The 26,148-nt window shown below is 43.9% G+C and overlaps 1 protein-coding gene and 1 non-coding gene across 4 annotated transcripts; both read right to left on the bottom strand.

Annotated features, from left to right (window-relative positions):
• Positions 1–1,494: 1,494 nt before the first annotated feature.
• On the bottom strand, positions 1,495–26,148 carry ALG8 (ALG8 alpha-1,3-glucosyltransferase). 3 transcript variants are annotated; one of them, XM_063127262.1, is made up of 13 exons: positions 26,035–26,148; positions 20,444–20,522; positions 16,811–17,004; positions 16,154–16,263; positions 15,865–15,932; positions 13,024–13,150; positions 12,080–12,183; positions 11,080–11,200; positions 8,346–8,485; positions 6,502–6,641; positions 5,749–5,846; positions 4,118–4,190; positions 1,495–2,187 (listed from the first exon to the last, which is right to left on the bottom strand). In XM_063127262.1, exons 1-13 carry the CDS (start codon positions 26,124–26,126, stop codon positions 1,956–1,958), a joined length of 1,578 nt encoding a protein of 525 aa, XP_062983332.1. In that variant the 5' UTR covers positions 26,127–26,148; the 3' UTR covers positions 1,495–1,955. The 3 variants fall into 3 exon arrangements, with proteins under 3 accessions (XP_062983332.1, XP_062983335.1, XP_062983333.1); XM_063127265.1 differs by having other exon boundaries at positions 20,444–20,511; XM_063127263.1 differs by lacking the exons at positions 15,865–15,932; positions 16,154–16,263; positions 16,811–17,004.
• LOC134399809 (small Cajal body-specific RNA 3) lies at positions 18,503–18,639 on the bottom strand. Its single transcript, XR_010025520.1, has one exon. It is a non-coding gene; the product is annotated as a small Cajal body-specific RNA 3 (non-coding RNA).

Raw genomic sequence — 26,148 nt, 5'->3', positions numbered from 1 at the left:
GAATTTTTAAGATGTATTGATTCCTGTTCTAATGTTGTTCCCCGCCTCGATCCAAAGGGAGAGGTGGGTAAGAAATAAATTTATTATTGTTATATGCCCCCCTCACACACTCCCTTTTATATCTGAGGTCCTGCTTCACATGTTTTACCCTACCCTGTGCCTGCTTACCCTACCCTGTGCCTGTTGGCATTCTCTTCCCCTCCTTATTGTTTTACTATGATTTTATTAGATTGTAAGCCTATGCGGCAGGGCCTTGCTATTTACTGTTTTACTCTGTACAGCACCATGTACATTGATGGTGCTATATAAATAAATAATAATAATAACTGAATTTTCAACAGGAGTCTAGCAGGAGCAGATATTTTCAAGAGTGGCACCATTTTATGTAATGTCTTCCTCAGAGAGGACTGCACATAGCCCTAGTATTAAGTGGGTTCAGTGAAAACCTCTGCTGGAAATGTTTGGAACCAGTTTTTGATATTAGCCATTAGTTTTCCTTTATGGATTGCCGTTTGTTGCTAGTGCGAGTGAATTTTCTGTTTGTTCCACCTGTTATATTGTTATTTGGTTTTGCTGCTTTTAGTACATTTTTATTTTCTGTGGGTGAGTTTCTGTTGCATTGTTTTCAGTGGGTAGGTTATCAGTTTTAAGAACACAAGAAGAGTCCTGCTGGATCAGACCAAGGGTCCATCTAGACCAGAACTCTGTTCTAAGAGTGGCCAACCAGGGAGCCCATAAGTACGACACACTGCAACCATACCCTCCCCATCATGCTCTGCAGAAACTAGTGCTTATAGGCTTACTGCCTCTGATAGTGAAGCTTTGAGTTTATATAAATGTTTAAAATTTATGTGTGTGTGTGTGTGAGCACAACTGTACACATACAAAACTTGTACGCTACCATTCAGCTATGGCCCTTCCCTAGAAAGCTGTGGAGAGAGTAATTCTATGGTCCTGAGAGAGGATCCTAGCGACCATAGGATCCTTTGGAATCCCCCATCCGAGGCTGTAGACACTGCTATGACCTCGGAAGGGGGAGTCCAGTATCCAATCCCTCCCTCCTCCTGCCCCCACCTCTTCATAGCCACTGCAGAAAGAACCGGACCTTAGAACCAGCCCCATTCCGGTCAGTGTAACCGCTCTAGACGAGCTCAGAGGCCTGTCTAGAGGAAAAACAAACAAACACAGAGGAGAGAGTCAAAAGTTGCCCCCGTCCTCTTTCTGCCCTGCTGGTAGCACTGGATACACAGAAGCCTCCAAGTTTAGAGGCTTCCATCTCACAAGGATGCGTCCCACAGGCTTCTGCCATAAAACAGCTGCTCACCAGCAAATGGCAGTTAGTGGCATATTGGTTGTGAACATGAGCGGTCCATAAGCCACTGTGATTAACAGAGACTGAAAGATCTATGTTCTAGGAATGGGGCTAATAACTTTATAAGAATATAAGCACAGATCAACCTACAATTATGATTTTAAGACAAGCCTATATATATATAAAAAAATGAGTACTTTATTCACACCTTTTACCATGCATGATTGTCATTAAGTTTCTTTTCTGGAGACCTCTGATCCTGTAATTCAAGTAACCTCACAGGTTATACAGCAAGAATGGACCCATTAAAATAAGCAGGATTTGGTTCAGCTCAAACCGAAGGTTAAAAAAGTAATGTCAATTCCCTTTTTTAAAGTCCTTATTGAAACTCTTTTTGTAAACAAGGCTTCTGATGTCATAGGCATTCCCCTTCTCACACTGAAAACTGCCCAAGCGTCTTTAAGATTATTTGCAGAACACTTTCCTCGACCAGAACCTTCAAAGAAACGCGAGCCATTTCTGGAGCAGGAGGCCACACCCTTAAATGAACAGTACATGGTGCTGTGACCCAGAAGCAAACACCGTTTAACACTATTTAATTTTCTGGAAGGATCCCCGTGGATTTAGTCCTTTGTAAACATCATTATTCTTCCTTTCTCCTGATGGCTGGTGGTCCCATGAAGGCAGAGACATACAGTTTGAGCCACGCATACATGATGCCCAGAGCACAATACACGGAGGTGAGCAATAAAGGGAGGAAAGGAAACTTTTGCATCCAGGTGATGAATGGAAAAACTATTTCACAGAAGATTTCTAGTGGTATCAACCCGATGAGGTAGATTGTTTCCAGCCAGTTAAGCAGAGGGCCTTCTTTCCTATGGATAGAGAAGGAGGAGGCATGTGTGTTAGTATAATCATAGAATCATAGAATAGCAGAGTTGGAAGGGGCCTACAAGGCCATCGAGTCCAACCCCCTGCTCAATGCAGGAATCCACCCTAAAGCATCCCCGACAGATGCTTGTCCAGCTGCCTCTTGAAGGCCGATAGTGTGGGAGAGCCCACAACCTCCCTAGGTAACTGATTCCATTGTCGCACTGCTCTAACAGTCAGGAAGTTTTTCCTGATGTCCATCTGGAATCTGGCTTCCTTTAACTTGAGCCCGTTATTCCGTGTCCTGCACTCTGGGAGGATCGAGAAGAGATCCTGGCCCTCCTCTGTGTGACAACCTTTTAAGTATTTGAAGAGTGCTATCATATCTCCCCTCAGTCTTCTCTTCTCCAGGCTAAACCTGCCCAGTTCTTTCAGTCTCTCCTCATAGGGCTTTGTTTCCAGACCCCTGATCACCCTGGTTGCCCTCCTCTGAACACGCTCCAGCTTGTCTGCGTCCTTCTTGAATTGTGGAGCCCAGAACTGGACGCAATACTCTAGATGAGGCCTAACCAGGGCTGAATAGAGAGGAACCAGTACCTCACGTGATTTGGAAGCTATTCTTCTATTAATGCAGCCCAAAATAGCATTTGCCTTTCTTGCAGCCATATCGCACTGTTGGCTCATATTCAGCTTGTGATCTACAACAATTCCAAGATCCTTCTCATTTGTAGTACTGCTGAGCCAAGTATCCCTCATCTTGTAACTGTGCAAATCACTTCACGGGTTATCGCTTTGAGAAGTTGCTGCTTTCTAAGACTGCTTCTGTGTTCTGCAAAAGTGTACAAATGCCTTACTGGGGAGGCAACAGCATCTAAATGCAAAGACTCATTAGGTGCCAAGTTGGAAATAGTACAACAGCTCTCCATTCCAACAGGGGGTGGGGGAATCAAGCAAGCTCTGCTAGGGTAAATAACTTTAAAAAAAAATCCTAGGATTTTCAAAGTCTTTCACACTGCTCTGTTAACAATCAATATGGAGTGGACCTAGTTCCTGTTTATTGCTAAATTTTTAGCTCATTTATTTATTATATTTCTATAGCTGAGGGTCTCCAGGCAGAGCACAAAAAACATAAAAATAAAGTAAGTGTACAATAAATTAAAAGTTAAAAGTGCAATATAAAATCAGATAAATTACAGTCCAGGGAAAGCCTGTGTGAAGAGGTACATTTTTAGGAGGCGTTTAAGATCTATTTTCCGCCTCCCGAACCGCACGAGGGAGGGTTTTCCAGAATGTGGGTGCTGCTACAGAGAAGGCCCGGCTGCTGAGGTTCTTTGTGGTGACATTCTGTCCGTTTTGGAATGGCCAGCAGGTTGGTAGAGGCTCCAGATGTGTGCAACACATACAGGCAGTCAGATAAACTATTCTGGCATTTTGAATGTCACTTACTTCAAGATCAAGAAGGATTCTCTCTCCTCCACCCCCATATAATCATATTCTGACTCTTGGATGTCACAGAACTGCAGGCAAGCGATTACATGGCTTGGAAATGTGACCCAATGACACTTCCCTTGCAGTGACATGGTGGAAAGCATCTGATCACAGCTCAGTCTGAGAGTTCTGTGGTTGAATTGAAAATGTATTTCCTCCCTGGTAAGACTGGCTAGGTTCTTGAGTATTTTTTGTTTTTCCACATTCCATGGCTTACTTGTCATCTGGAACTATTTGCTCTAGAAACACCTTTCCAAGTTTACCCGTTACATATTAGCCAGCTCATTCTCGTTTCTTCCCTTGTTAAACCCATAGCTAATTTTAACCAGCACCTTTTCTTTCTTTCCACCCAATGGCAGTAGCACAATATGTGTAACCCGACCCTCCCAGCAATCTAAGGAAGAGTTTTCGCTTTATTTGCTTAGGACCTCCTTGTTCAATCATTACCTGAATACAGCCTTCAGCGCGGAGAAACTGTACACCGTGAAGAGCAGCATGAGCAGTATTTTAATTGGCAGTTCTGAAACACAAAGAAAGGTTGGCAAACTCTATATGCATTTGCTTCTGATTTGTATATGACAAAAGCAGTAATTTTTGAGGGAAAAGGCATGCTTTCTTCGTTCCCACCGGATGACCCCAGAGCCTAAGTAACTCTCCCAGCCTAACTAAGCAACCTCACAGAATTGTTGTTACAACAAGACAGGGTAGCCCATAGCAACAAACTGCTTCAACAGCTTGGAGGGAACAGGACAGCACAGAGGCAGGAGGTAATGTTTTCTTGTAGTTCCCATAACCTGAAAAAGGAAAGGAACCTCTCGTGCAAGCACTGAGTCATTACTGACTCTTGGAGGGACGCCAGCTTTCGCTGACATTTTCTTGGCAGGCCTTATAGCGGGGTGGTTTGCCGTTGCCTTCCCCGGCCGTGATTGCCTTTCCCCCAGCTAACTGGGTACTCATTTTACCGACCTCGGGAGGATGGAAGGTTGAGTCGACCCAAGCCGGCTGCCTGAAACCAGCTTCCGTTGGGATCGAACTCAGGCCGTGGGGAGTTTCAGCTGCAGAAACTGCTGCTTTACCGCTCTGCGCCACACGAGGCTCTCCCATAACCTACTGCCTGAATAAACCAGTCCATTTTGTTAAATGATTTGGTCCGTCTTTCTCACTGCAAGCCCGTACCTTACGTTGATTGGAAGCAGGTAGGAATGGTGCTGCGGCCCAATTAAAACACAGAATAGGTGGAGGCAGGCAGTGGCTCAGTTCCGACAACACACCAGTCAACGTAGTGTGAAAAACTCCACTCAGCAGTTGAGTTTTTAGGGGGCACGCCCCACACAACATGTCCTAACTCCACCGTTGTGTGACTGTGGGCTACAGTGCAGTTGAGTAGAAGTCGACGCGGCAGCTGAGTGACAGTTCCTCCGCCCTCTCTCCTCCCCCAGTCCTCCCGGTGGTATCCCATCAGCCAATGCTGCAAAAAAATAATAATCCCGGCGGCTCTTCTAGAGCGGCACTCGCTTCTTTCGCCGCTCTTGCCAGAGAACTCTGTACCCGGTAGGAAAAGTCAATTCAACGCAATAGAGAATTCCACGGAGCCCAACACATAACACACCGGTTGTGCAGGAACTCTCCTCTGCACACCGTGGATATTCTGCGTGGAGTGTATCAACCGCTGCATGAAGTTTTCCCGCCAGAGAACACATTTCTCAACGGTGGTGTAAAAACTCCACCGTGGAGTTCTAAAACCACCGTTGAGAAACGTGTTGTCTGAACCGAGCCAGTAACTGAAATCAGTACGGTTGACTTTTGTGTATGGGAGCAACCTACTCTTCTTCAAATGCTCACATGGCACCAATCCAAGCACAATCAAATCTGCAACACCAGTGCCTAATCCATACTTTTCCTTGCAGTAGCTTCTGGGTACTCAATACAATCCAGCTACCTCCTTTCAGATGTCATGCTTCGAGAGTACAATTGCTACAACGGAGCATCAAGCCACTGCCCTCTGGCCGACTTCATAAAGCCAAGATGTTTTTTCCTCCAGAAAGGTAGAGGTAAGAAAAGGGGAAGAGGAGACTTACCCGGTGCTGTGAACAGCAAAGGGAAGAGCGAAAGATGCCCTGTGGTAGACAGAACCAGATAGATGCCAGCATCTCTTGATCTCCCCACAGACAGCAAGCTAAAAAGCAAAGAGGACTTTTTAAAAAGGATCTTCTTCCAGCCTTCTCTCAATGCTGCCACCACCGCCCACTGACAGAGCAATCCTGGGCATGTTTATACAGAAGTCCCAGTGAGTTTAATGGGCCTTACTCTCAGGAAACCATTATAGGATTGCAGCCTATAAACCATTATAGACTTGCAGAAGTACCTGCACTCTTCCTGCAGCAGCAGAGAGAACAAGTCAGTCCTAGCTTCAAAGTACCTTCCTTGCTCCTTGCTGCTACAGCAAGAAGTTGTTTTACACCCTACTTACATCACAGAGTAGCACAGAAACAGTAAAAAAAAAACTACTATAAGGTCCAAATATCCTCTGAAAGCTAAGTTCTAGGTAGAATGATAAATCTGCTCCAAGGAAGAAGACGACTTGGCTCTCGGCTTCCCATGGAAATGATCCAATCCCAGGCTCATAGGATGTCATAGAATCATAGAATAGTAGAGTTGGAAGGGGCCTATAAGGCCATCGAGTCCAACCCCCCGCTCAGTGCAGGAATTTGTGCACCACATTTGTGGTGTGATTTTTCTAGCTTCATTTGACCAGCCTTGTTATAGCCCAGAAAGGGTTCTGTTTGGGGAGGCGCTAAAATGCAACCAGAGCCCCTTTCCATCTCACTTACCTCAAAGGAAGGATGGCGAGGAGTATTGCTTTCTCGTGGACATGCCACCCGAACATGAATGAGCTCAGTGCGCAGAGAACCAAGCAGCGCAGGAAGCCTCTGGGCCCTTGGGGTTTAAACCAAAGACAGAAAACAGAGGGCTAGAAACAACAGGCAGAAACAAAACTTCAGTGGGCATTTCAGCATCAAGTGCACAGGTTATCATTCAACGGGAACGTCCCGTTTTTGTTATGTAATTGGCAAGTACCTGCTGAGCTTTGGATTTTTACATTGCTCTGCACTGCCAGAGAAAGTTAGTCGATTCTAGACATATCTATACTACACACCAGTTTAGCCGGCATGGCTCCCAACCCAGGAACTCTGGGAACTGTAGTTTTAAGAGTGTGCTAAAAATACAATGTTAATCTTCTACCCCACTGGCCTTCAACTGGTGGATTGTACCAAAAGCACCGCAGCCATCTTTCGAAAGGAGAAATTTGTGTATTTTGTATTTGTGCTTTAACCTGTTTGTTGTTTTATTAAGGTTTTAATTTTTGTGAACCGCCCTGAGAGCTTCGGCTATTGGGCGGTATAAAAATGTAATAAATACATAAATAGAAAGAAAGGGACACAGACATACAGAGTAAAGTTTAAAATAATTATGGAAAATAAGCAATTAAGCTGGGTCTCATGTTGAAGGCTATGTTGAACTCTGTATCCCTTCCGGCGCCTCCTGAAAATGTCATTGCTCCAGGAAGCCATTTATTTATTTATTTATTTATATACATTTCTATACCGCCCAATAGCCGGAGCTCCCTGGGCGGTTCACAAAAATTAAAAACATTCAAAGTATAAAACAACAGTATAAAACCATAATATAAAATACGATATAAAAGCTCAAGCAGATAAAAACAGCAGCAATGCAAAATTACAAATTTAAAACACCAAGTTAAAAATTATTTGACTGTTAAAATGCTGGGAGAATAAAAAGGTCTTCACCTGGCGTCTAAAAGCATATAATGCAGGTGCCAAGCGAACCTCCTTAGGGAGCTCATTCCGCAGCCGGGGTGCCACAGCAGAGAAGGCCCTGCTCCTGGTAGCCACCTGCCTCACTTCCTTTGGCAGGGGCTCGCGGAGAAGGACCCCTGAGGATGACCTTAGGGTCCGGGCAGGTACATATGGGAGGAGGCGTTCCTTCAGATAACCTGGCCCCAAGCCATTAAGGGCTTTAAATGTTAATACCAGCACTTTGAATCGGGCCCGGACCTGGACCGGCAGCCAATGAAGCTGGAAAAGGACTGGCGTGATGTGGTCTCGTCGGCCGGTTTTCTTAATGACCAGCCACAGTTCACTTTTCATTTTGCTTCTTTTAAAAATCTATTTTACGGTGTTTTATTTTATTTTATCTTGTACATCTTGTGAATTTGCTCTGAAATTTTGAGTGGGGAATGGTATATAAATATTGTAAATAAATAAATAAAATAAATATGTTAATAGCGGCTCCTGGGTCTTAACATTCTGCCCCAGCAACTTAAGAGAGCAAGAGCAGCCCCGCTGGGTCAGAACAGGAGTCCATCAGTCCAGCATCAATGTTTTAGCACTTCCAGTTCCATCAGTCAAGTCAGTCTGTGCTAGTGCTGCACTGATCAATCCAGCAAAGGAGGAGCTGAGTTCGAATTTGTTAAAGGCATAATGGACTGGTAGGGAACAGAATAAGCTGAATATTCAATGGAGCCAACTTCGTGTTGTAAATAAGGAAGTGTTTCAATGGGCATTCATTCCAATAGGTCAAAGATTCCAAAGGATTGTGCCTACAGCAGTTCAAAATGTATCAGAGCTCAGTGGCTACAGTGGTTTGGATTTACCAGCATGGAGATGGCAGTACAGACTAAAGCTGCCAATGGAGTCACTGAAGGAAGGACGGCGTGTTGAAATTCCTGGACCAGCCCGCCAGTCATGGCAGCCTTCGGCATCTTTGCAGGGTCGAGGAATTTGTATTTCAGGCCTGCAAGTCAAAATGAAGTTCCTTTAGAAGCGTAGACACATCAGTCAGCCCGTCTCTCTCGCACGCAAACACCTTTGGCAAAATATGTGTACTCGGAAGCAAGTCCCATGGCTTGTTTCAACTATTTACATCCACGTAAATAAGCTTAGGATCACAGCCCCCGTTTGGTTTTTACGAGACATTTCCTTGAAATGCCTAAGTAGACGTGGCTGAGATTTTCCACTCAGACGAAATGATGGCAAGCTGTTTAGCAGGAAGTTCACATCAGAAATCTTACAGCAGAATGTAATTTGCATAAACATATCAGATGTTATAGGTCTGTCGGTGCTGAAAATTGTGAGTTCAAAGGAGTTGTTTCGCATGCTATTTTGGGCTGCATTAATAGAAGTATAGCTTCCAAATCACGTGAGGTACTGGTTCCTCTCTATTCGGCCCTGGTTAGGCCTCATCTAGAGTATTGCGTCCAGTTCTGGGCTCCACAATTCAAGAAGGATGCAGACAAGCTGGAGCGTGTTCAGAGGGCAACCAGGATGATCAGGGGTCTGGAAACAAAGCCCTATGAAGAGAGACTGAAAGAACTGGGCCTGTTTAGCTTGGAGAAGAGAAGATTGAGGGGAGACATGAGAGCACTCTTCAAATACTTAAAAGGTTGTCACACAGAGGAGGGCCAGGATCTCTTCTCGATCCTCCCAGAGTGCAGGACACGGAATAACGGGCTCAAGTTAAAGGAAGCCAGATTCCAGCTGGACATCAGGAAAAACTTCCTGACTGTTAGAGCAGTACGACAATGGAACCAGTTACCTAGGGAGGTTGTGGGCTCTCCCACCCTAGAGGCCTTCAAGAGGCAGCTGGACAACCATCTGTGAGGGATGCTTTAGGGTGGATTCCTGCATTGAGCAGGGGGTTGGACTCGATGGCCTTGTAGGCCCCTTCCAACTCTGCTATTCTGATTCTATGTTGTAGCTCAGACCTCACCTTTTGCCTCATACTCAGTCTTTTGAGCAGGTTACCTGCCCTTTGTCATGCCTCCCATGGCAGCCATTTTGAGGTGGTGCCCAGGACAGTTCCTCAAATTGCCAAACACACCCACAGGCCCCAAAAGGTGGACTATATAGGCGTGCACAGCACATTCCATTAGGGTGTGCACCCAGGGAATATTATTTTTAAAGGTGAACGTTGATTGAACACTCAATCATAAAGGACATTATTTTAATCATTTATTTATTAAACGCTGTAGACACCACTGCCCTGCTCCACATTCAGCTTGCTTGACCATGGGAGGGCTATTGCAGTTGGGGGGGAGGGGGCTTGAAGAGATGCTCCTTAAGCCCCAGCATTGGCGGGGCTTTGTAGTGACACTGGCCAAAGGTGGGGCTTAAGAAGCGATATTAGCCTTCGGAGCCCTTCATAGAATAGCAGAGTTGGAAGGAGCCTGCAAGGCCATCGAGTCCAACCCCCTGTTCAATGCAGGAATCCACCCTAAAGCATCCCTGACAGATGCTTGTCCAGCTGCCTCTTGAAGGCCTCTAGGGTGGGAGAGCCCACAACCTCCCTAGGTAACTGATTCCATTGTCGTACTGCTCTAACAGTCAGGAAGTTTTTCCTGATGTCCAGCTGGAATCTGGCTTCCTTTAACTTGAGCCCGTTATTCCGTGTCCTGCACTCTGGGAGGATCGAGAAGAGATCCTGGCCCTCCTCTGTGGGACAACCTTTGAAGTGTGCTCTCATGTTTCCCCTCAATCTTCTCTTCTCCAGGCTAAACAGGCCCAGTTCTTTCAGTCTCTCTTCATAGGGCTTTGTTTCCAGACCCCTGATCATCCTGGTCGCCCTCCTCTGAACACGCTCCAGCTTGTCTGCGTCCTTCTTGAATTGTGGAGCCCAGAACTGGACGCAATACTCTAGATGAGGCCTAACCAGGGCTGAATAGAGAGGAACCAGTACCTCACGTGATTTGGAAGCTATACTTCTAGTAATGCAGCCCAAAATAGTATTTGCCTTTCTTGCAGCCACATCGCACTGTTGGCTCATATTCAGCTTGCAATCTACAACAATTCCAAGATCCTTCTCGTTTGTAGTACTGCTGAGCCAAGTATCCCCCATCTTGTAACTGTGCGTTTGGTTTCTATTTCCTAGATGTAGTACTTGGCATTTATCCCTATTAAATTTCATTCTGTTGTTCCTGGCCTTCCTCCTGGCCTCTTTGAAGCATGGCTCCCGGCAGAACGATTCCTTTTCGCTTCTTCTACTGGGAGCAATGGTTCACTATTGGGGGCAGCGAAGAAGCCAGAGTGTCGCTGGAGGACTGTTCCTGCTGCATCTGGACTACCCCCGCTGGAACCCTACTCAATGGCCTCCCAATTCAGTGCTTATTGCTTGAGACATTAGGGTGTGTTTGGGCACACCCCTTGTGCACACCTATGGTTGCCTACACTTTTGCATGGTTTTATTCATTTATTTGATTTGTACCCGAACTCTCTATGAAAAAAATGGCACTCCAGGCAGCTGGTTGTTTCTTCTAGCAAAGTTTTCTGGAAGGAAGCAAAATCTTGCAACAAGCATTTGCAGTTAATACATGCAGGGTTAAGCTACTGTACCAATAATGGAGAGAGCTTTATCTAGGGCATTGTAGACTGCCCAGAAGTTAGGGGCCCAGTACGCGTGACAAAGGCCTCTCTTGAAAGGGAAGAGGCGGGAAAGGACCTGTGGAAGCTGCCCCTAAAGAGAAGGAAAAGAACATTAATTTTTTTTTTGTTACGGGGTTTTCATTTGTATGAAAAAATGAAACAAGACACCATTGCTATGCTCACGGCCTAACAGGTTTTCAACTCTGCATTTATTGCTCATGCTTTGCTCTGTTTTAGGCTTTGTTATTATTTGGTTCTAATGATTTTAAGTTGTTATAAGCTGCTTTGGGTGCCTCTGAATGGAAAAGCAGTCTATAAATGAAATTTTAAATAATATAAAAACTAACTAAAGAACGTTTCCCACTTTTAAGGTTTCTACCGTGCTGCTCTGAATTACTCTTACGATCGAGAGCCGAATCAGAGCACATGGGACAGCCCTCTCTGACCGGTACGGCCTCACCTTGCACTCTGTGGTGAGGTGTAGGGATTGCTGATTTGGAAGCATGCTCTCATCAACTCCTTATGTGTCAGAGAGAGAAGACGTTCCTTGGAAGGTTTCCCTGATGGTTTAAAGTCTCCATCTGCAGAGAGACGTTGATGTACAGACACTTTCAAACAAGTAATCCTCCACCCTTCCCTTTCATAGGTGGTACAGGCACAAAAGACCTGTACCATGGTCTTCCTAAAGGTGTGGCGAGGGATTTATCAGTCCAATTGTGAATCAGACACAATCGGATTGAACTCTTCCCCGCCTTCTACCCCTGCCAGCCTCAAACTCTCAACGTATGTCTGACTGTAAAGCAGGCGCACACACTTACATATTACATAAAACGCCCTTCCTCTTAACAGCTTGGCTCATGAAAATAATTTGTAAAGAAGACCCTGCATACAATCATCACTTGGGAAGCAGCACCCTTAAGAAGCTACGTAAATGTCACTGTTTAAGGAAGATCAGGGGGTCCTTACTTACCCAAGCAATGAACGGTCCCAACGAAAGTGCAGAAACGAGGCAAACAATTAAGCCCAGGGTCGATAAGCGAAGGAAGCTGAAGCTACGCCACCGGACGGATCCGTCTAGAGAAAATGAGGCATTACTACCCTATTTCTTAGGGTTTTTTTTTCCTGTTGGTGGTACTGAAATTAGTCTGCGTCTTACAATTGATGGCGTCTTACAATCAAAGAAATACGGTATTAATACAGTCACGGATGCATGGAAGAAACAAGAAATGCTTCAGCAGCTTATGTTAATTTTCTGCTCGCTGTAAGGATTCCCAGACTAACCTAGCCTACCTCTATCCCTCTGTGATAATCAAGTTACTGCCATAGGCCTCCCCTTTATGTAATGGTCCCTGTGTTTTGAGAACCTAGACATGATTGTGTATAATTTTGCACTAATATATACAAGCATTATACATGGCAGGCAAAGACTGCTTTATTTAAGAAGGATTTTAGCCTATAAATGGGTATGGTGATTTTTGGATGCTGTTTTTAATGATATTTTTTTACTGAAATTGTTGTTTTTATTGTATTTTAATATATTGTTTTAATTAATTTCAATTGATTCTGTAAGCTGCACTGAGTGCCATGTTTTTGGTACAAATAAAAACAAATAATTCTTAAAGTCATCCAAAACAACCTGGAACCCACAACGTCCTCTAGTACATATATTAAAGTAGGTAAAATGTGTTTTTAACCTGTTGGTTGTTTTTTTGTGAACCGCCAAGAGAGCTTCAGCTATTGGGCGGTATAAAAATGTAATAGATAAATAAATATTATATGTGCCTTTTTGGTATAATGAGAAAAAACCATGGGATTCAGGTCGCTATCGATTTTTTTCTTTTCCTTTTAAAACGGTTTCTAGTCCTTAAGGCTGCAAACATCAACCCTCCTCCGTCCCTGGAATCAGCAACATGCCTGGATTATTTGCAGTGAAGCAGTAGGATCGGAGCAGGTACAAGCCATAGGCTGGGGCGACGTACAGGTTGATGTGCTTGAAATTCAAGAGGACGGCAAACAGAAAACCTGCTTCTAAGTGCCTTTTCTGAAAGGAAGCAGAGGTGGGGAAGAGAAAAGGCAGGGGGTTATCCAAGTATCAAAAGCCTATATAGTAGAACACAGACCACGAGCTGGATGAGATGTCTAGCAAGCATGCCCCAATGACAAACTCTAGTCCCCTTCTCTTAGTATGAAACAGATGCACAAAGCCAGCAAAGTGGGAGATTTTAAACATGCAGAAACTTCATTCTGGGCCCGTTCAGAAGACACCTTAAACTATGGCTTTAACTATGGTGGTTAAGCCAGAGAACCAGGCTGTGTTCAGAAGACAAATACTTAAAAGGTTGTCACAGAGGAGGGCCAGGATCTCTTCTCGATCCTCGCAGAGTGCAGGACACGGAATAACGGGCTCAAGTTAAAGGAAGCCAGATTCCAGCTGGACATCAGGAAAAACTTCCTGACTGTTAGAGCAGTACGACAATGGAACCAGTTACCTAGGGAGGTGGTGGGCTCTCCAACACTAGAGGCCTTCAAGAGGCAGCTGGACCGCCTCTGTCAGGGATGCTTTAGGGTGGATTCCTGCATTGAGCAGGGGGTTAGACTCGATGGCCTTGTAGGCCCCTTCCAACTCTGCTGTTCTATGATTCTGTGACACCTTAAACCTTGGCTTTAACCACGGTGAATAAGGCTTTTTGCTTTATTCACCATGGTTGAAGCCATGGTTTAAGATGTCTTCTGAACGGGGGCCTCTGTGTTTCAGTGGAGGAGCTGAGTGCACATAACCTATGCTTGACCCATGCTTGCTATCACATAAAGAGCAGGAATGTGCAAAGGGTCAGAGCAACACATGACGCTGCCTTATACTGAATCTGACTATTTATCTGTCCTGTACTGTCTCCTCTGAGCCTGTTCAGACAACACGCTAAGCCATAAATAGGCGCTAACCCTTTTGCAGCAAATAGCTTGTGAGTGTGCCTAAACCGTGATTATGTAGCCACCATGGTTAGAATCATGGAATAGTAGAGTTGTAAAGGGCCTAAAGGCCATTGACATGCTAAGCCATGGTTCACATGCCACACTAAGTCACAATGCTTAGTTCAAAATGCTTAATCACAGTGGCTAAGCGTGTTGTCTGAACAGGGTCAGTAGCCCTCCAAGACTGGGGTGGGGCGGGACGATTTCCCAGCCCACTCCTTGAGTTCCTCTTAACTGGGGATGTCAACAATAGAAGCTGGGATATTCTGCAGGTACAGCATGCACTCTACCGCTGAGTTTTAGCTCCTAGGCTCTGTATGGGATGGTGTCGTAGCAGGCACATTCTGTGCTCTGGACAAACATATATAGATTCACTCTTTTCAAAAAATTATTTCTGATCACACCCAGAAGAAGAACCCTAAGAGAAAACACAATTATTCAAGCCCACGAGGTGCAACTGCACCAGAGCAATTTTGCTCCAGATGGACTTCCCAGGACCTTGGAGCAGACTTGTAAAATAGGCACCTGCTAAGCAAACAGGTAGGGCTATTTTTCGTAGAGAATATTTATTTATTAACAGCATTTTTATACTGTCCATTAACAATACGTTCTCTGGGTGGTGTACAGAAAACACACACACCATTAAATATAAAAATACATAAAGAACATAGAATTAAAAACTAGTTAAAACAGAATCAAAATAATAATAAAAAAACTAGCAACAGCAATGATCTAAAAAGAAATAAAACATGTTTTTAAAATTGAACAGCCTGGGGAAATAAAGGTCTTTACTACTGCCAAAGTAGGCACCTGAAAAGCCTCTCTGGGAAAGGCATTTCACAACTATGGAGCCTCCACTGAAAAGGCCCTCTTCTTAGTAGCCACTTCTGTATTTTATATTTACTGTTGTTCCCTGCCTCGATCAAAATGGAGAGGCGGGTAAGAAATTATTAATTATTATTATTATTATTATTATTATTATTCACCTCTTTTGGTGAGGCACCTAAAGAAGGGCCTCTGAAAACAACTGTAGGTCTGGGCAAGTACGTACAGGAGAAGAACAATGTATATTTTTTAATTAATTAATCTGCTAGTACATACCTACATAAGTCATTTGTGGGTGGCACATCAACAGCCTGGCAAAAGAGATACAAATGAGTAATGTACTAGCAGATATATATTTTTAATGAAAGTTTCTGTAGGATTTACTTTTACTGTTTTTCCTTGGAAAATAACTAAACACACACACACACACACACACACAGAGGATTGTCACCCACAAAGAGCAAATTCATTTGACTAAATTGGCATGTTGAGAATGGGAGTTCAAAAGACCCGTGCAGAGTTCAGCATGTGGTGGGGCAACTCTGTACATGTATGAACACATGCATGTGTGGATTCCTGCACTGAGCGGGGGGTTGGACTCGATGGCCTTATAGGCCCCTTCCAACTCTACTATTCTGTGATTCTATAACAGGCCACATTCTGAACTGCCCAATGTTGTGGATCCAGGGAACTGGTTTTGCATCATCATACTTTTAATCGTGGAAGAGAGAAGCAAGCATGGAGCGAACAAGGCCGTGGGCCCTACAGCCACCCCCTCCAAGCCATATTTCACCCCTCCATCCACATTTATCCACCATCTTTAACCCACATTTAAAGCTAATCAGGATTTCCATTTAAAACGGGATGGTTTAAAGTTTTTTCCTTCGTTAAGTGGGAACCGTTGTTAGCCTACAATAGGAATTGCACATGATTTACTCCTTCTGAAATTTTATGCATTACCTGGAATAGTCGCGCAATGGAAAGAAGCATGAATCCAAACAGGAAGCCATTGTACTGAAAGTGAATATCTGAGATTGGGTCAAGGAAAGATTTACACTTTAAAAACTACCGTATCCAAGGTAACATTTTGAACTTTGCTCCTTCACGATGACTTCCAGATTACATGACTAGTTATAAATCTATCCAGTAACAACTTCAGTATATCCAGTCCTCATTAGAACTGGATATTCCATCTATTCTTGTATTTGGTTAGGACAATCTGACCCAATTCCCTGAACTGGAAGGATACGGTCCACAATTAAGAGGCCAAAATTCCACAAGAGGAGAACAGAAAGAACAAAGGGAGGGTTTTCCAGGGGCTCCTTTCCACCACGTCTTCCATTTACACATCTACAGCATCTGAACAGAACAGAAGTGAAGAGATAAAATCCTAGCAATCTCAACTTATTCTTCTACTCACATACTAACTGCCATCAATTGCCACGTGGGAAAGAAAGAGTCAGGGTGACAGGAGCGGGCAAAGGGAACATAGGCCCTGCTCCAGTGGGACTGCCACCTCCACCACTCCAGGAGATGAGCAGGCAATCATTCCACCAGCCCTGCTGAAAGCCTACTTAACTCTTTCCTCTTCCCTCCCCATCACTCCTTCTTCGTGTGTTGCGTTTTTTTAGACTGTCAGCCTGCTTTGTAAAACTGTCTTGTTTTAGTGCTTGAAATCTGCTCCATCAGCCTTTTTTGGCTGAGGAATGCAATAAAAACACTAATACATTCTACTTTCAGTTTCATCTATTCCCTAAAGAAATCCTTCCCTTGACGTGCTCATTTTAACAACAACAACAAAACCCGAAACAAAGCTAACTAAGTTAATTTTCAGATACTAATATCTTATTTTCTCCCTTTCTCCCAATACAAGAAGTTGTGCACCAATAAGGGCACATTGACATACTCGCGAACTGCATAGATGAAGAGCACATCCGTAAAGATGACCGAAAGCCTTTGGAAAAGAATGGTCGCGGGGCTGGAATAGTTGAGGTTTTGGACCACCAGCATCTCTCGGTCAAAGTATTTGGCAACATGCGAAAGCACATATTCAAACCAGGCAAAAAAGGGAGGATAGTCTAAGGTCCACTCAGAAGTCGCCTGAAATTAAAAATACAGAACGAGAATCTGTGTCAAAGGCAGGAGTCAGTTACTGGATGATCTTAAGCTACAGGCTGGTCTGTAGATGCACATTCGTCCCTTGATGACTTCAACATCAAGCAATGGCTTGCCTGAGTGAAAAGGCTATGACCAAGCGAAACCCAGAGACAGTACTTCTATATCTTCCCTAAATTTCTTCAAACACAAAATCATTTTTAATCTAGTATTGAACATGCATGTGTGAGCAGGATGAAAAGCAACAGCTCAGCAGTAGAGCATAAAATCATAGAATAGTAGAGCTGGAAGGGGCCTATGAGGTCATCAAGTCCAACCCCTTGCTCAGTGCAGGAATCCACCTGAAAGCATTCCTGACAGATGGTTGTCCAGCTGCCTCTTGAATGCCTCTAGTGTGGGAAAGCCCATCGCCTCCCTAAGTAATTGGTTCCATTGTCGTACTGCTCTAACAGTCAGGAAGTTTTTCCTGATGTCCAGCCAGAATCTGGCTTCCTGTAACTTGAGCCCATTATTCCCTGTCCTGCACTCTTGGAGGATTGAGAAGAGATCCTGGCCCTCCTCTGTATGACAACCTTTCAAGTATTTGAAGAATGCTCTCATGTCTCCCCTCAATCTTCTCTTCTCCAGGCTAAACATGCCCAGTTCTTTTAGTCTCTCCTCATAGGGCTTTGTTTCCTTGCAGATGTTTCCGGGTTCAACGATGGGCATCTCTAGTTAGAAAAATCTCAGCGATATGGGAGGACTGTTATCAGCCAGAGTGGGGAACTGAACATAATTTTTACAGTCTGGAGGTATCAGTGCTCTGCCCTTGTCATGAATAGAAGTAGGAAAAATTATGCAAAATAAGCCAGGATATCCATGTGTGTTGTTGGTATGCGTGATTTACGCAGATCACAGAGTTCAGCTTTTCTTGGTGTAGGATTCGGATTATGTTAGTGCAGAATTCTGGTCTAAAGGATAGAGTACTTGCTTGGATTTAGGAAGTCTGTGTTCAAAACCAACCTCAACTGTGACCTTAGGAAAAGTACTGCCCCATGTCATACATTACTACCACAGTGTGGGAGAGGCGTGACTCCCTCCCAGGCACATGGATATAATCACATATAAGCCCTGTGCTCTTTCAAGTGAATGCCCAGTGCTCCCCGTCAGAAAAAGGTAGAACAATCCTAGCATTTCACAGCTGAAATGAGGATTAGAAACCAGCTACTTTTAAAAGTGAACACTCAGAATACAAGACGACACAGGAGCTTAGCCGATTCTATATTGGGTGTCACATTCTACAGCTAGGAAGTCAAGACTCTGAACTTATTAATACATTAATACGTTTTTAGCTGTGTAAATTACTTATGTTTACATTGTTCTGATTTTATCTGTACGCTGCGCTGAGACCCCAGTGATATAGGATGGGATACAAATTTGTCAATAAATAAAATAAACTTATCACAATCAATACTGAGGAGATATCAAGGTGTTTTTTTTACAAAATGTGCGAAGGGGAACGATCTGGATCAGTTGGCTTTTCTAAACCAGACAGAGACCTTCACTTTACTCTAGGAAGGCTGAAAGTGCAGACAAAAGACATTTCATTTGCCCACATTGGAGGTTTGTTCAGCTTCCAATAATATTGAATAGACGTCTAAGGGTTGCGCAGTATCAGAGGCAGTAATCCTGTACATACTAGTTGCTGGGGAACATGGGTGGGAGGGTGCTGTTGCACCATGTCCTGCTTGTAGTTTACTGGTCGACAGGTGGTTGGCCACTGTGGGAACAGAATGCTGGACTAGATCAGTGGTTCCCAAAGTGGGCGGTACCACCCCCTTGGGGGCGGTGGGATTGCATAGGGGGGCGTTAAGAGGCAAGGGGGCGGCAGGGGGGCGCTTGAGGTGGTCTTTTCTGTACCAGGAGTTTTGGTTACAGAAGGAAATTTCTGATTGCTATTCTGAACTATGGAGAGTAGTTCAGAAGCTCCTGGTTCCATTTCCAACATCATATTTGGTGGAATGTCGTTTTAGTATTTTCTGCCTACTTCTCTCCAAGCAAAGAAATCGACTCCAGTTTACTAAACGTGGTGATTTAAGACTCATGTTAAGTGACTTTAAACCAGACATTGGGAAACTGGTATCACTTCATCAATAGCGAGGTACTCTACCCTAGTTACTAAATGTGATATCTAATATTCTTGCTAAATGACTATCAGATTTTGAAAAGATGATATCACTGGATCTAGTTCATCCATTATGTTTAATTGAATAAACTAAAAAAATGTAATTGGATTTTGAATAAATGTTCAATTAACTGTTACAGTTTTGAATTTTATTATTATCTTTCTTAGTGGGTCGTTGAAAACCACTATTCTGAATAATGATTTTTATAGTATAGGGTAGGGGGCACTGGGCATGAGTTTGTGGAACCAAGGGGGCGGTGACCTGAAAAGGTTTGGGAGCCACTGGACTAGATGGACCCTTAGTCTCATCCCGCATGGCTCTTTATTATTATTATTATTATTATTATTATTATTATTATTATTATTATTATTAATTTATTTATATAGCACCATCAATGTACATGGTGCTGTACAGAGTAAAACAATAAATAGCAAGACTCTGCCGCATAGGCTTACAATCTAATAAAATCCTAGTAAAACAATAAGGAGGGGAAGAGAATGCAAACAGGCACAGGGTAGGGTAAGCAGGCACAGGGTAGGGTAAAACTAACAGTATAAAGTCTGCACAACATCAAGTTTTAAAAGCTTTAGGAAAAAGAAAAGTTTTTAGCTGAGCTTTAAAAGCTGCGATTGAACTTGTAGTTCTCAAATGTTCTGGAAGAGCGTTCCAGGCGTAAGGGGCAGCAGAAGAAAATGGACGAAGCCGAGCAAGGGAAGTAGAGGCCCTTGGGCAGGCGAGAAACATGGCATCAGAGGAGCGAAGAGCACGAGCGGGGCAATAGTGTGAGATGGGAGAGGAGAGAATGTTATGTTCTTATGAGCTGCTTATGGCGAGCAACTACTCTGGGTGACCAGACATCCTCTGAATGAGTATAGCACCTGACTAAGGAGCAACATACTTGTAGGTTAGCAGGGACAGAGCCACCCAAGCAGCTGCCATAGTGCTGCGCCATGTTTAATGCAGGCCGAGGCTATGGTGCCTGCATGCACGGATCCATCCCTGCTGCCAGTTCCAACCCCCATTAGCTTCACAGTAGCAGTGGGATAAAGAAAGTAGATTTTGGTTACAGAAGCAGGGGGTGGGGGGGAGAAAGAGATAAGCATCGCTGCATGGGGGGCGGGGGGAGTCACGGACTGTGCATGAGGAACACACTTTGTTCACAAAGCACAGCTATATGCAAAACTCTACATGAGAGTATACCTCACTGTTCTAAGAACCGACGGAGCGTCTGTGTAAAGAAGCAAGACAGACAGACTTACCTCATAATACCACTGAGAGACTGGTAAGCTGTGGGTGATGGCAAGCCAGTTCCTATGCACTTCAAAATCTGTGGAATGACTACAAGAAGTTAGCTATTAGTACCCAGGTACAAGGACGCCACACTAGAGGTATTTTGCTCTGTGCAACAGCATATAAGCAAGAACTGGTAAGCAGCTCTGTGTTATGCCACTAACAAAAATAATTTCAGCCTTTGCATTCACTCATTAATCCAAATACAATAACTGTGGGATGCATAGAGAGGATGATTATGTGTGGTCTGCTTCCACGTACTATGGCTTTACTACAGTTAATTCCATTTCCTAATTCCAGAAACAGAAATTGCTTTTGCCAGGTTCAAAAAATATGTTTCAGCAAACTAATCATCACATTGAGCACTCACTTTTCCAGTTTCAAAAACCAGATGTTGCAATTATTATTATTATTATCATTATCATCATCATCATTATCATTATATAGCACCATCAGTGTACATGGTGCTGTACAGAGTAAAACAATAGAATAGCAAAACCCTGCCGCATAGGCTTACATTCTAATAAAATCATAATAAAACAATAAGAAAAGGAAGGGAATGCACCAAATAGGCACAGGGGAGAGTAAGACTAACAGTATAAAAGTAAGGTCAAAATCAAGTTCTAAAAACTTTAGAAAAAAAGAAAAGTTTTCAGCTGAGCTTTAAAAACTGCGATTGAACTTGTAGTTTGCAAATGTTCTGGGAGAGCGTTCCAGGCATAAGGGGCAGCAGAAGAAAATGGACGAAGCCGAGCAAGGGAAGTAGAGAACCTTGGGCAGTAAGAAACATGGCATCTGAGGAGCGAAGAGCACGAGTGGGGCAATAGTGTGAGATGAGAGAGGAAAGACAGGAAGGAGCTAGACTGTGAAAAGCTTTGTAGGTCAACAGGAGAAGTTTATATTGGACTCTGAGGTGAACTGGAAGCCAATGAAGAGATTTCAGAAGTGGAGTAACATGGTCAGAGCGGCGAGCCAAGAAGATGATCTTAGCAGCAGAGTGGTGAACAGAAACCAACGAACTGATGTGAGAAGAAGGAAGGCCAGTGAGAAGAAGGTTACAATAGTCCAACCGAGAAATAACCAATAAATGAACAAGAGTCTTGGCAGAAGAGACAGACTACACAAAGTATTAACGGTAGAGAGGCTCTGTCAACCTACAAGGCCATTCTATAGTCGCTGCCTCCTCTTTGCAATGTCATTTTCAGAAGGCCTGCCACATAAGCAAGCCTATGGGTGTCATCATTATCACACACAGTGCGATGCAACTGCTACTACATCATGCTGGATTTTGAGAGTAGGTTTGCTTAGCTATCTACTTGCAATTGGCCTGAGAACTGCATTGTAATTGCTCCTACTCCCAGAAAGCTTTCCACACACATCAGTTCTTAACCTGACCACATCTTGCAACAACAAGAATGATAACCAAAGCTAAGCACAACTTGAAAATGTGCCATTTCCCCAGAAATAGCAACATATTTCAGGCTTTGACAAAACTCACTTCTCCTGCATTATTAAACCTAATGGGTGCTTGCTGGAATTGCGTTTTCCATTCGGTCCCGAGGAATCCCGCAAGCCTACCTAACATCCCTCCTCATCCATTTGATTTGAACCAAATTCCTCATGATCTCTGTTAACTTGGTGCTACTGTACTTCTGAGACTGATCCAATCACCACGAAAGGGTTTCTTTAACGGAGATCATTCAAAGGGGTCGCTTGCAAATAATTAGAAATAAAATAAGATCTCTTTCTTACAACCCCCCACCCTACTCTGCTTACAGATCAGAAATTGACATCTGCGCTTAGGGCAGGCAAGAGGCACTGTCTGGCCAACCTGGCAAAAGCCACCAACCTTCTGTCAATTTCTCCAAACTCCTTGTTTCTGAAGAGAGGTAGAATAATTAAGTACTGTGTTTAGCATTCGTTTCTAATGGATACGAAGCTGGCACAATCTGCATGCCTTCTAGATCTCCCAGTCGCCAACCACGTAATGGTTGCATCCTTTTCCCCAGGAGACACAGCAAGGCCTGAGCATTTTGTGGAACTATTGCAAAACTTTTTAATATGTCAGTGATGTATTTTATACATACAGGTTTGTTTTATGTCCTGCGTCACAGTTGCAATAGTCTATCCCGCCTTCCCTTTGCTGCCCCCCCCCCCCCGGTGGTTGGCCTCCAGCCACCCCATATCTTTACCTCCTTAGAATGTTTCTGGACCCACGTGGGGCCCTGAGGCATTCAGGAGAATCAGGACATCAGGCAGCTGGAGCCCAGCACTCCACTTTGAAGTGCTCCCGATCACCAGGAGTGGGCCGGGGTGGTGGTGGTGAATAATTAAAAGAAATCACAGGTAATATGAATATGCTTTAAATCACAGGTAATATGAATATGCTTCAGCTATTGGGTGGTATAAAAATGCAATAAATAAGTAAATAAATAAAGTGGGATCTGCAACAAAATGTTGCAGTGTGGGGTGAGCCAGTCGGTCAGTCATGTCTTCTTGCAAGATAGCGTAGTCCACTCCCACCTTCACCCCGCATTTCTTGCTTCCTACCACCACCAACCCATTGTCAGCCTGCATTTGACAGTCACTGAGCATGCTCAGACCACATGGGACTATTTTTGGATTCCCCTTACACACACTTAGGGCTTTGTTTTTGTTTTTATTTCCGCAAACCTTGTGTTTCCTACTGGCCTAATGATACCTCTTGGGTGGTGCTGTTTTTGATTGCATAACCGCTTGGAAAATTGAGCTTGCTGTTAGCATATACGATTGAAGAAAGAATGCCAGGCATGTTTAGAAAAATGATGCTTTTTAAGGGAGTTAAAAATTCGGTTTTGATAGGTGTGTTTATGTAAGCCCACCTGTTAGGTGCAGAGTCTCTGTTCTAACAGAACAGCTCATGATATGAGAGATCTACTTTTTTATTGGTAGAATTAAAGGGATCTTTACATGCTCTGCAGAGGTCACCAGTGAGGGAGGAAGCAGCAGCCAGGCACCTCTCCATCGTGCCTGGGACCAGCTCCTGCTGAGAGCCCCCCTCCCTCCTGCTACCAACTGTCTCTGCAGAGGCCACCAGTGAGGGAGGAAGCAGCAGCCAGGCACCTCTCCATCGTGCCTGGGTCCAGCTCCAGCTGAGAGCCCTCCTCCCTCCTGCTGCCAACTATCACTGCAGAGGCCTCCAATGAGGGAGGAAGCAGCAGCCAGGCACCTCTCCATCGTGCCTGGGTCCAGCTCCAGCTGAGAGCCCCCTCCCTCCTCCTACCAACTGTCACTGCTGAACTTTGCAACTAAGATTGTAGTGCCTGAATTTGCTTTCCTTTCCCCCCAATCCCCTTTCCTTTTGTGTCATGTCTTTTATATTGTAAGCCTGTGGGCAGGGACTGTCAAAAAATACTTTTGTAAGCCGCCGTGAGAGCCTATTTTGGCTGAATGGCGGCATAAAAATGCTTAAATAAATACATAATATTTTACTCTTTTCTTTAGTGTGTACCCTATGCATGTTTACATTATATTGAACAGGGCAAACTTGTAGATAAGTAGCCCATAAAATTGCAGCCCAAACCTGTGCACAGACACTTGAAAGTAAATTCCACCATCCTAATTAGACTAACTTTTCTTTCACTCCCCCCACCCTATTATTCTATTTTCATGCTGCTCAGTATAACAAAGATGACAAGAGGAGACTGCAAACAGAAAAGGTAGCAACCCTCCCTTTGTGCTATCCTTGCTATGGTCAGAAAACCACATCTGGATGCCTGAAGTATGCAATCACATGGTGAGAATTTTACCACTCCCCTGGATTTCAAACTGGATGAGAACACGTAGGAAGGATCTCCTTAAAAGATGGTATAAAAACTAGCTTGCTCACATAGATCCATGCCTACTGCCCTGGTAAATTGTTACCCAAATCCAATCGCTCACACCCAGTTATAATTCCCATTACTGCTTTAAATATGGACAAGCAGCCTTTGGTTAGATGCAAACCTGGATTTACAAAACTTAACAATAAAAGCATCCAAGTAAAAACTTCCTTGCAGTGAATACATACAAGAAGGTAGCTACCTAAGCCTTTGCAATTGAGTTTTGAACAAAGGCCTAGTTCCTACTGAAATAGCAAGGTTGAGCCTTAGGTGAGGGCTCAGATGATCTAATGCAGTGGTTCCCAAAGTGCCCTTGTGGGCGGTGGGATTGCACAGGGGGGCTTTAAGAGGCAAGGGGGCGCTAAGAGGCAAAGGGGTGGCAGGGGGGCGCTCGAGGTGGTCTTTTCTGTACTAGGAGTTTTGGTTACAGAAGGAAATTTCTGATTGCTATTCTGAACTATGAAGAGTGGTTCAGAAGCTCCTGGTTGCATTTCCAACATCATATTTGGTGGAATGTCATTTTAGTATGGTCTGCCTACTTCTCTCCAAGCAAAGAAATCGACTCCAGTTTACTAAACGTGGTGATTTAAGACTCTTATTAAGTGACTTTAAACCAGACATTGGGAAACTGGTATCACTTCATCAATAGTAACTCTACCCTAGTTACTAAATGTGATATCTAATATTCTTGCTAAATGACTATCAGACTTTGAATAGATGATATCACTGGATCTAGTTCATCCATTATGTTTAATTGAATAAACTAAAAAATGTAATTGGATTTTGAATAAATATTCAATTAATTGTTACTGTTTTGAATTTTATTGTTATTATCTTCCTTAGTGGGTCATTGACAATCACTATTCTGATTAATGATTTTTATAGTATAGGGTAGGGGGCACTGGGCATGAGTTTGTGGAACCAAGGGGGCGGTGACCTGAAAAAGTTTGGGAGCCACTGATCTAATGGTCTGCAATACAAAAATGAAAAAGAAAACAGGGGGGTGGGGGTGGAGAAAAGAAAATCCTCTTCTTATAGAAAACTAGATGCTGGAGCAAAGACATAACTAATTTTCTATGTGGAAAGAGTATTACTCGCAAATAAGTATCCACAGGATTGCAACCAGGGAGTGCCATGCTACACGTGTCTACTCAGAAGTAAGACCCACCAAATTCAATGGGAACCGTTCCCAAGTAACCAAGCTAGCAGTCGGAATCCACAAACCTATACCCGTTTCCCTGGAAGTCCCATTGAACTCAATGGGGCTTGCTCCTGAGTAGACCCGCTTAGGACTGCAGAGTTAACATTTTGCAATTTACATACATTCTGTACTTGTATGTGTCTTTTCCTCTACATTTGTTGAAATTTGTTTATAATGTACTTTTAAATAACATTTATTTATTTATTTATTGCATTTTAAAGGTTTCTATAGAAGTTGTGCAACTTGATTCTTGACTTTCTCCCTTCCAGGAAGGTCAGAAGAATTAACCCTACAAGGGAAGGGCAAAGAATGAATGGCCAAGAGAGAAAATGTTGGTAAAAAGAGTAAGGGGGGGGGAGAGACATGCTATTGGGAACAGCCGGAAAAGACGAAAGACAGAGGAGGGGGGCAAGACCCCCATGGGAACAGCCGAGTCCGATCCCGCTTCCCGCCTCCTTTCTATCGGCCGGATGAGAAATACCGAATCCGGATTCCTTACTAGGTCGGGATGAGGAGCAGTTTGAGCAGCGTGACCCCAAAGGCCAGAGGTAGGAACCCGCCGCCGTCACCGCCGCCGCCGTGCGCCGCCATGACAGAGGCCGCTTCGCTCCGG

This window comes from Elgaria multicarinata, chromosome 5 (genome assembly GCF_023053635.1).
Source record: "Elgaria multicarinata webbii isolate HBS135686 ecotype San Diego chromosome 5, rElgMul1.1.pri, whole genome shotgun sequence".
Classification (NCBI taxonomy): domain Eukaryota; kingdom Metazoa; phylum Chordata; class Lepidosauria; order Squamata; family Anguidae; genus Elgaria; species Elgaria multicarinata.
The sequence above is the reverse complement of the archived record's forward strand: the minus strand, read 5'-3'. Positions and strand labels throughout refer to the sequence as shown.

What these genes read in the sequence shown, in the direction of transcription:
- ALG8 (XM_063127262.1), bottom strand. Translation starts at nt 26,126, where the DNA reads ATGGCGGCGCACGGCGGCGGCGGTGACGGCGGCGGGTTCCTACCTCTG. An exon ending in CTCGCCATCCTTCCTTTGAG is followed by an intron (nt 5,847 to 6,501) that starts GTAAGTGAGATG and finishes TTTGCTTTTTAG; the next exon opens with CTTGCTGTCTGTGGGGAGAT. An exon ending in TTTGCTGTTCACAGCACCGG is followed by an intron (nt 4,191 to 5,748) that starts GTAAGTCTCCTC and finishes TTTGTGTTTCAG; the next exon opens with AACTGCCAATTAAAATACTG.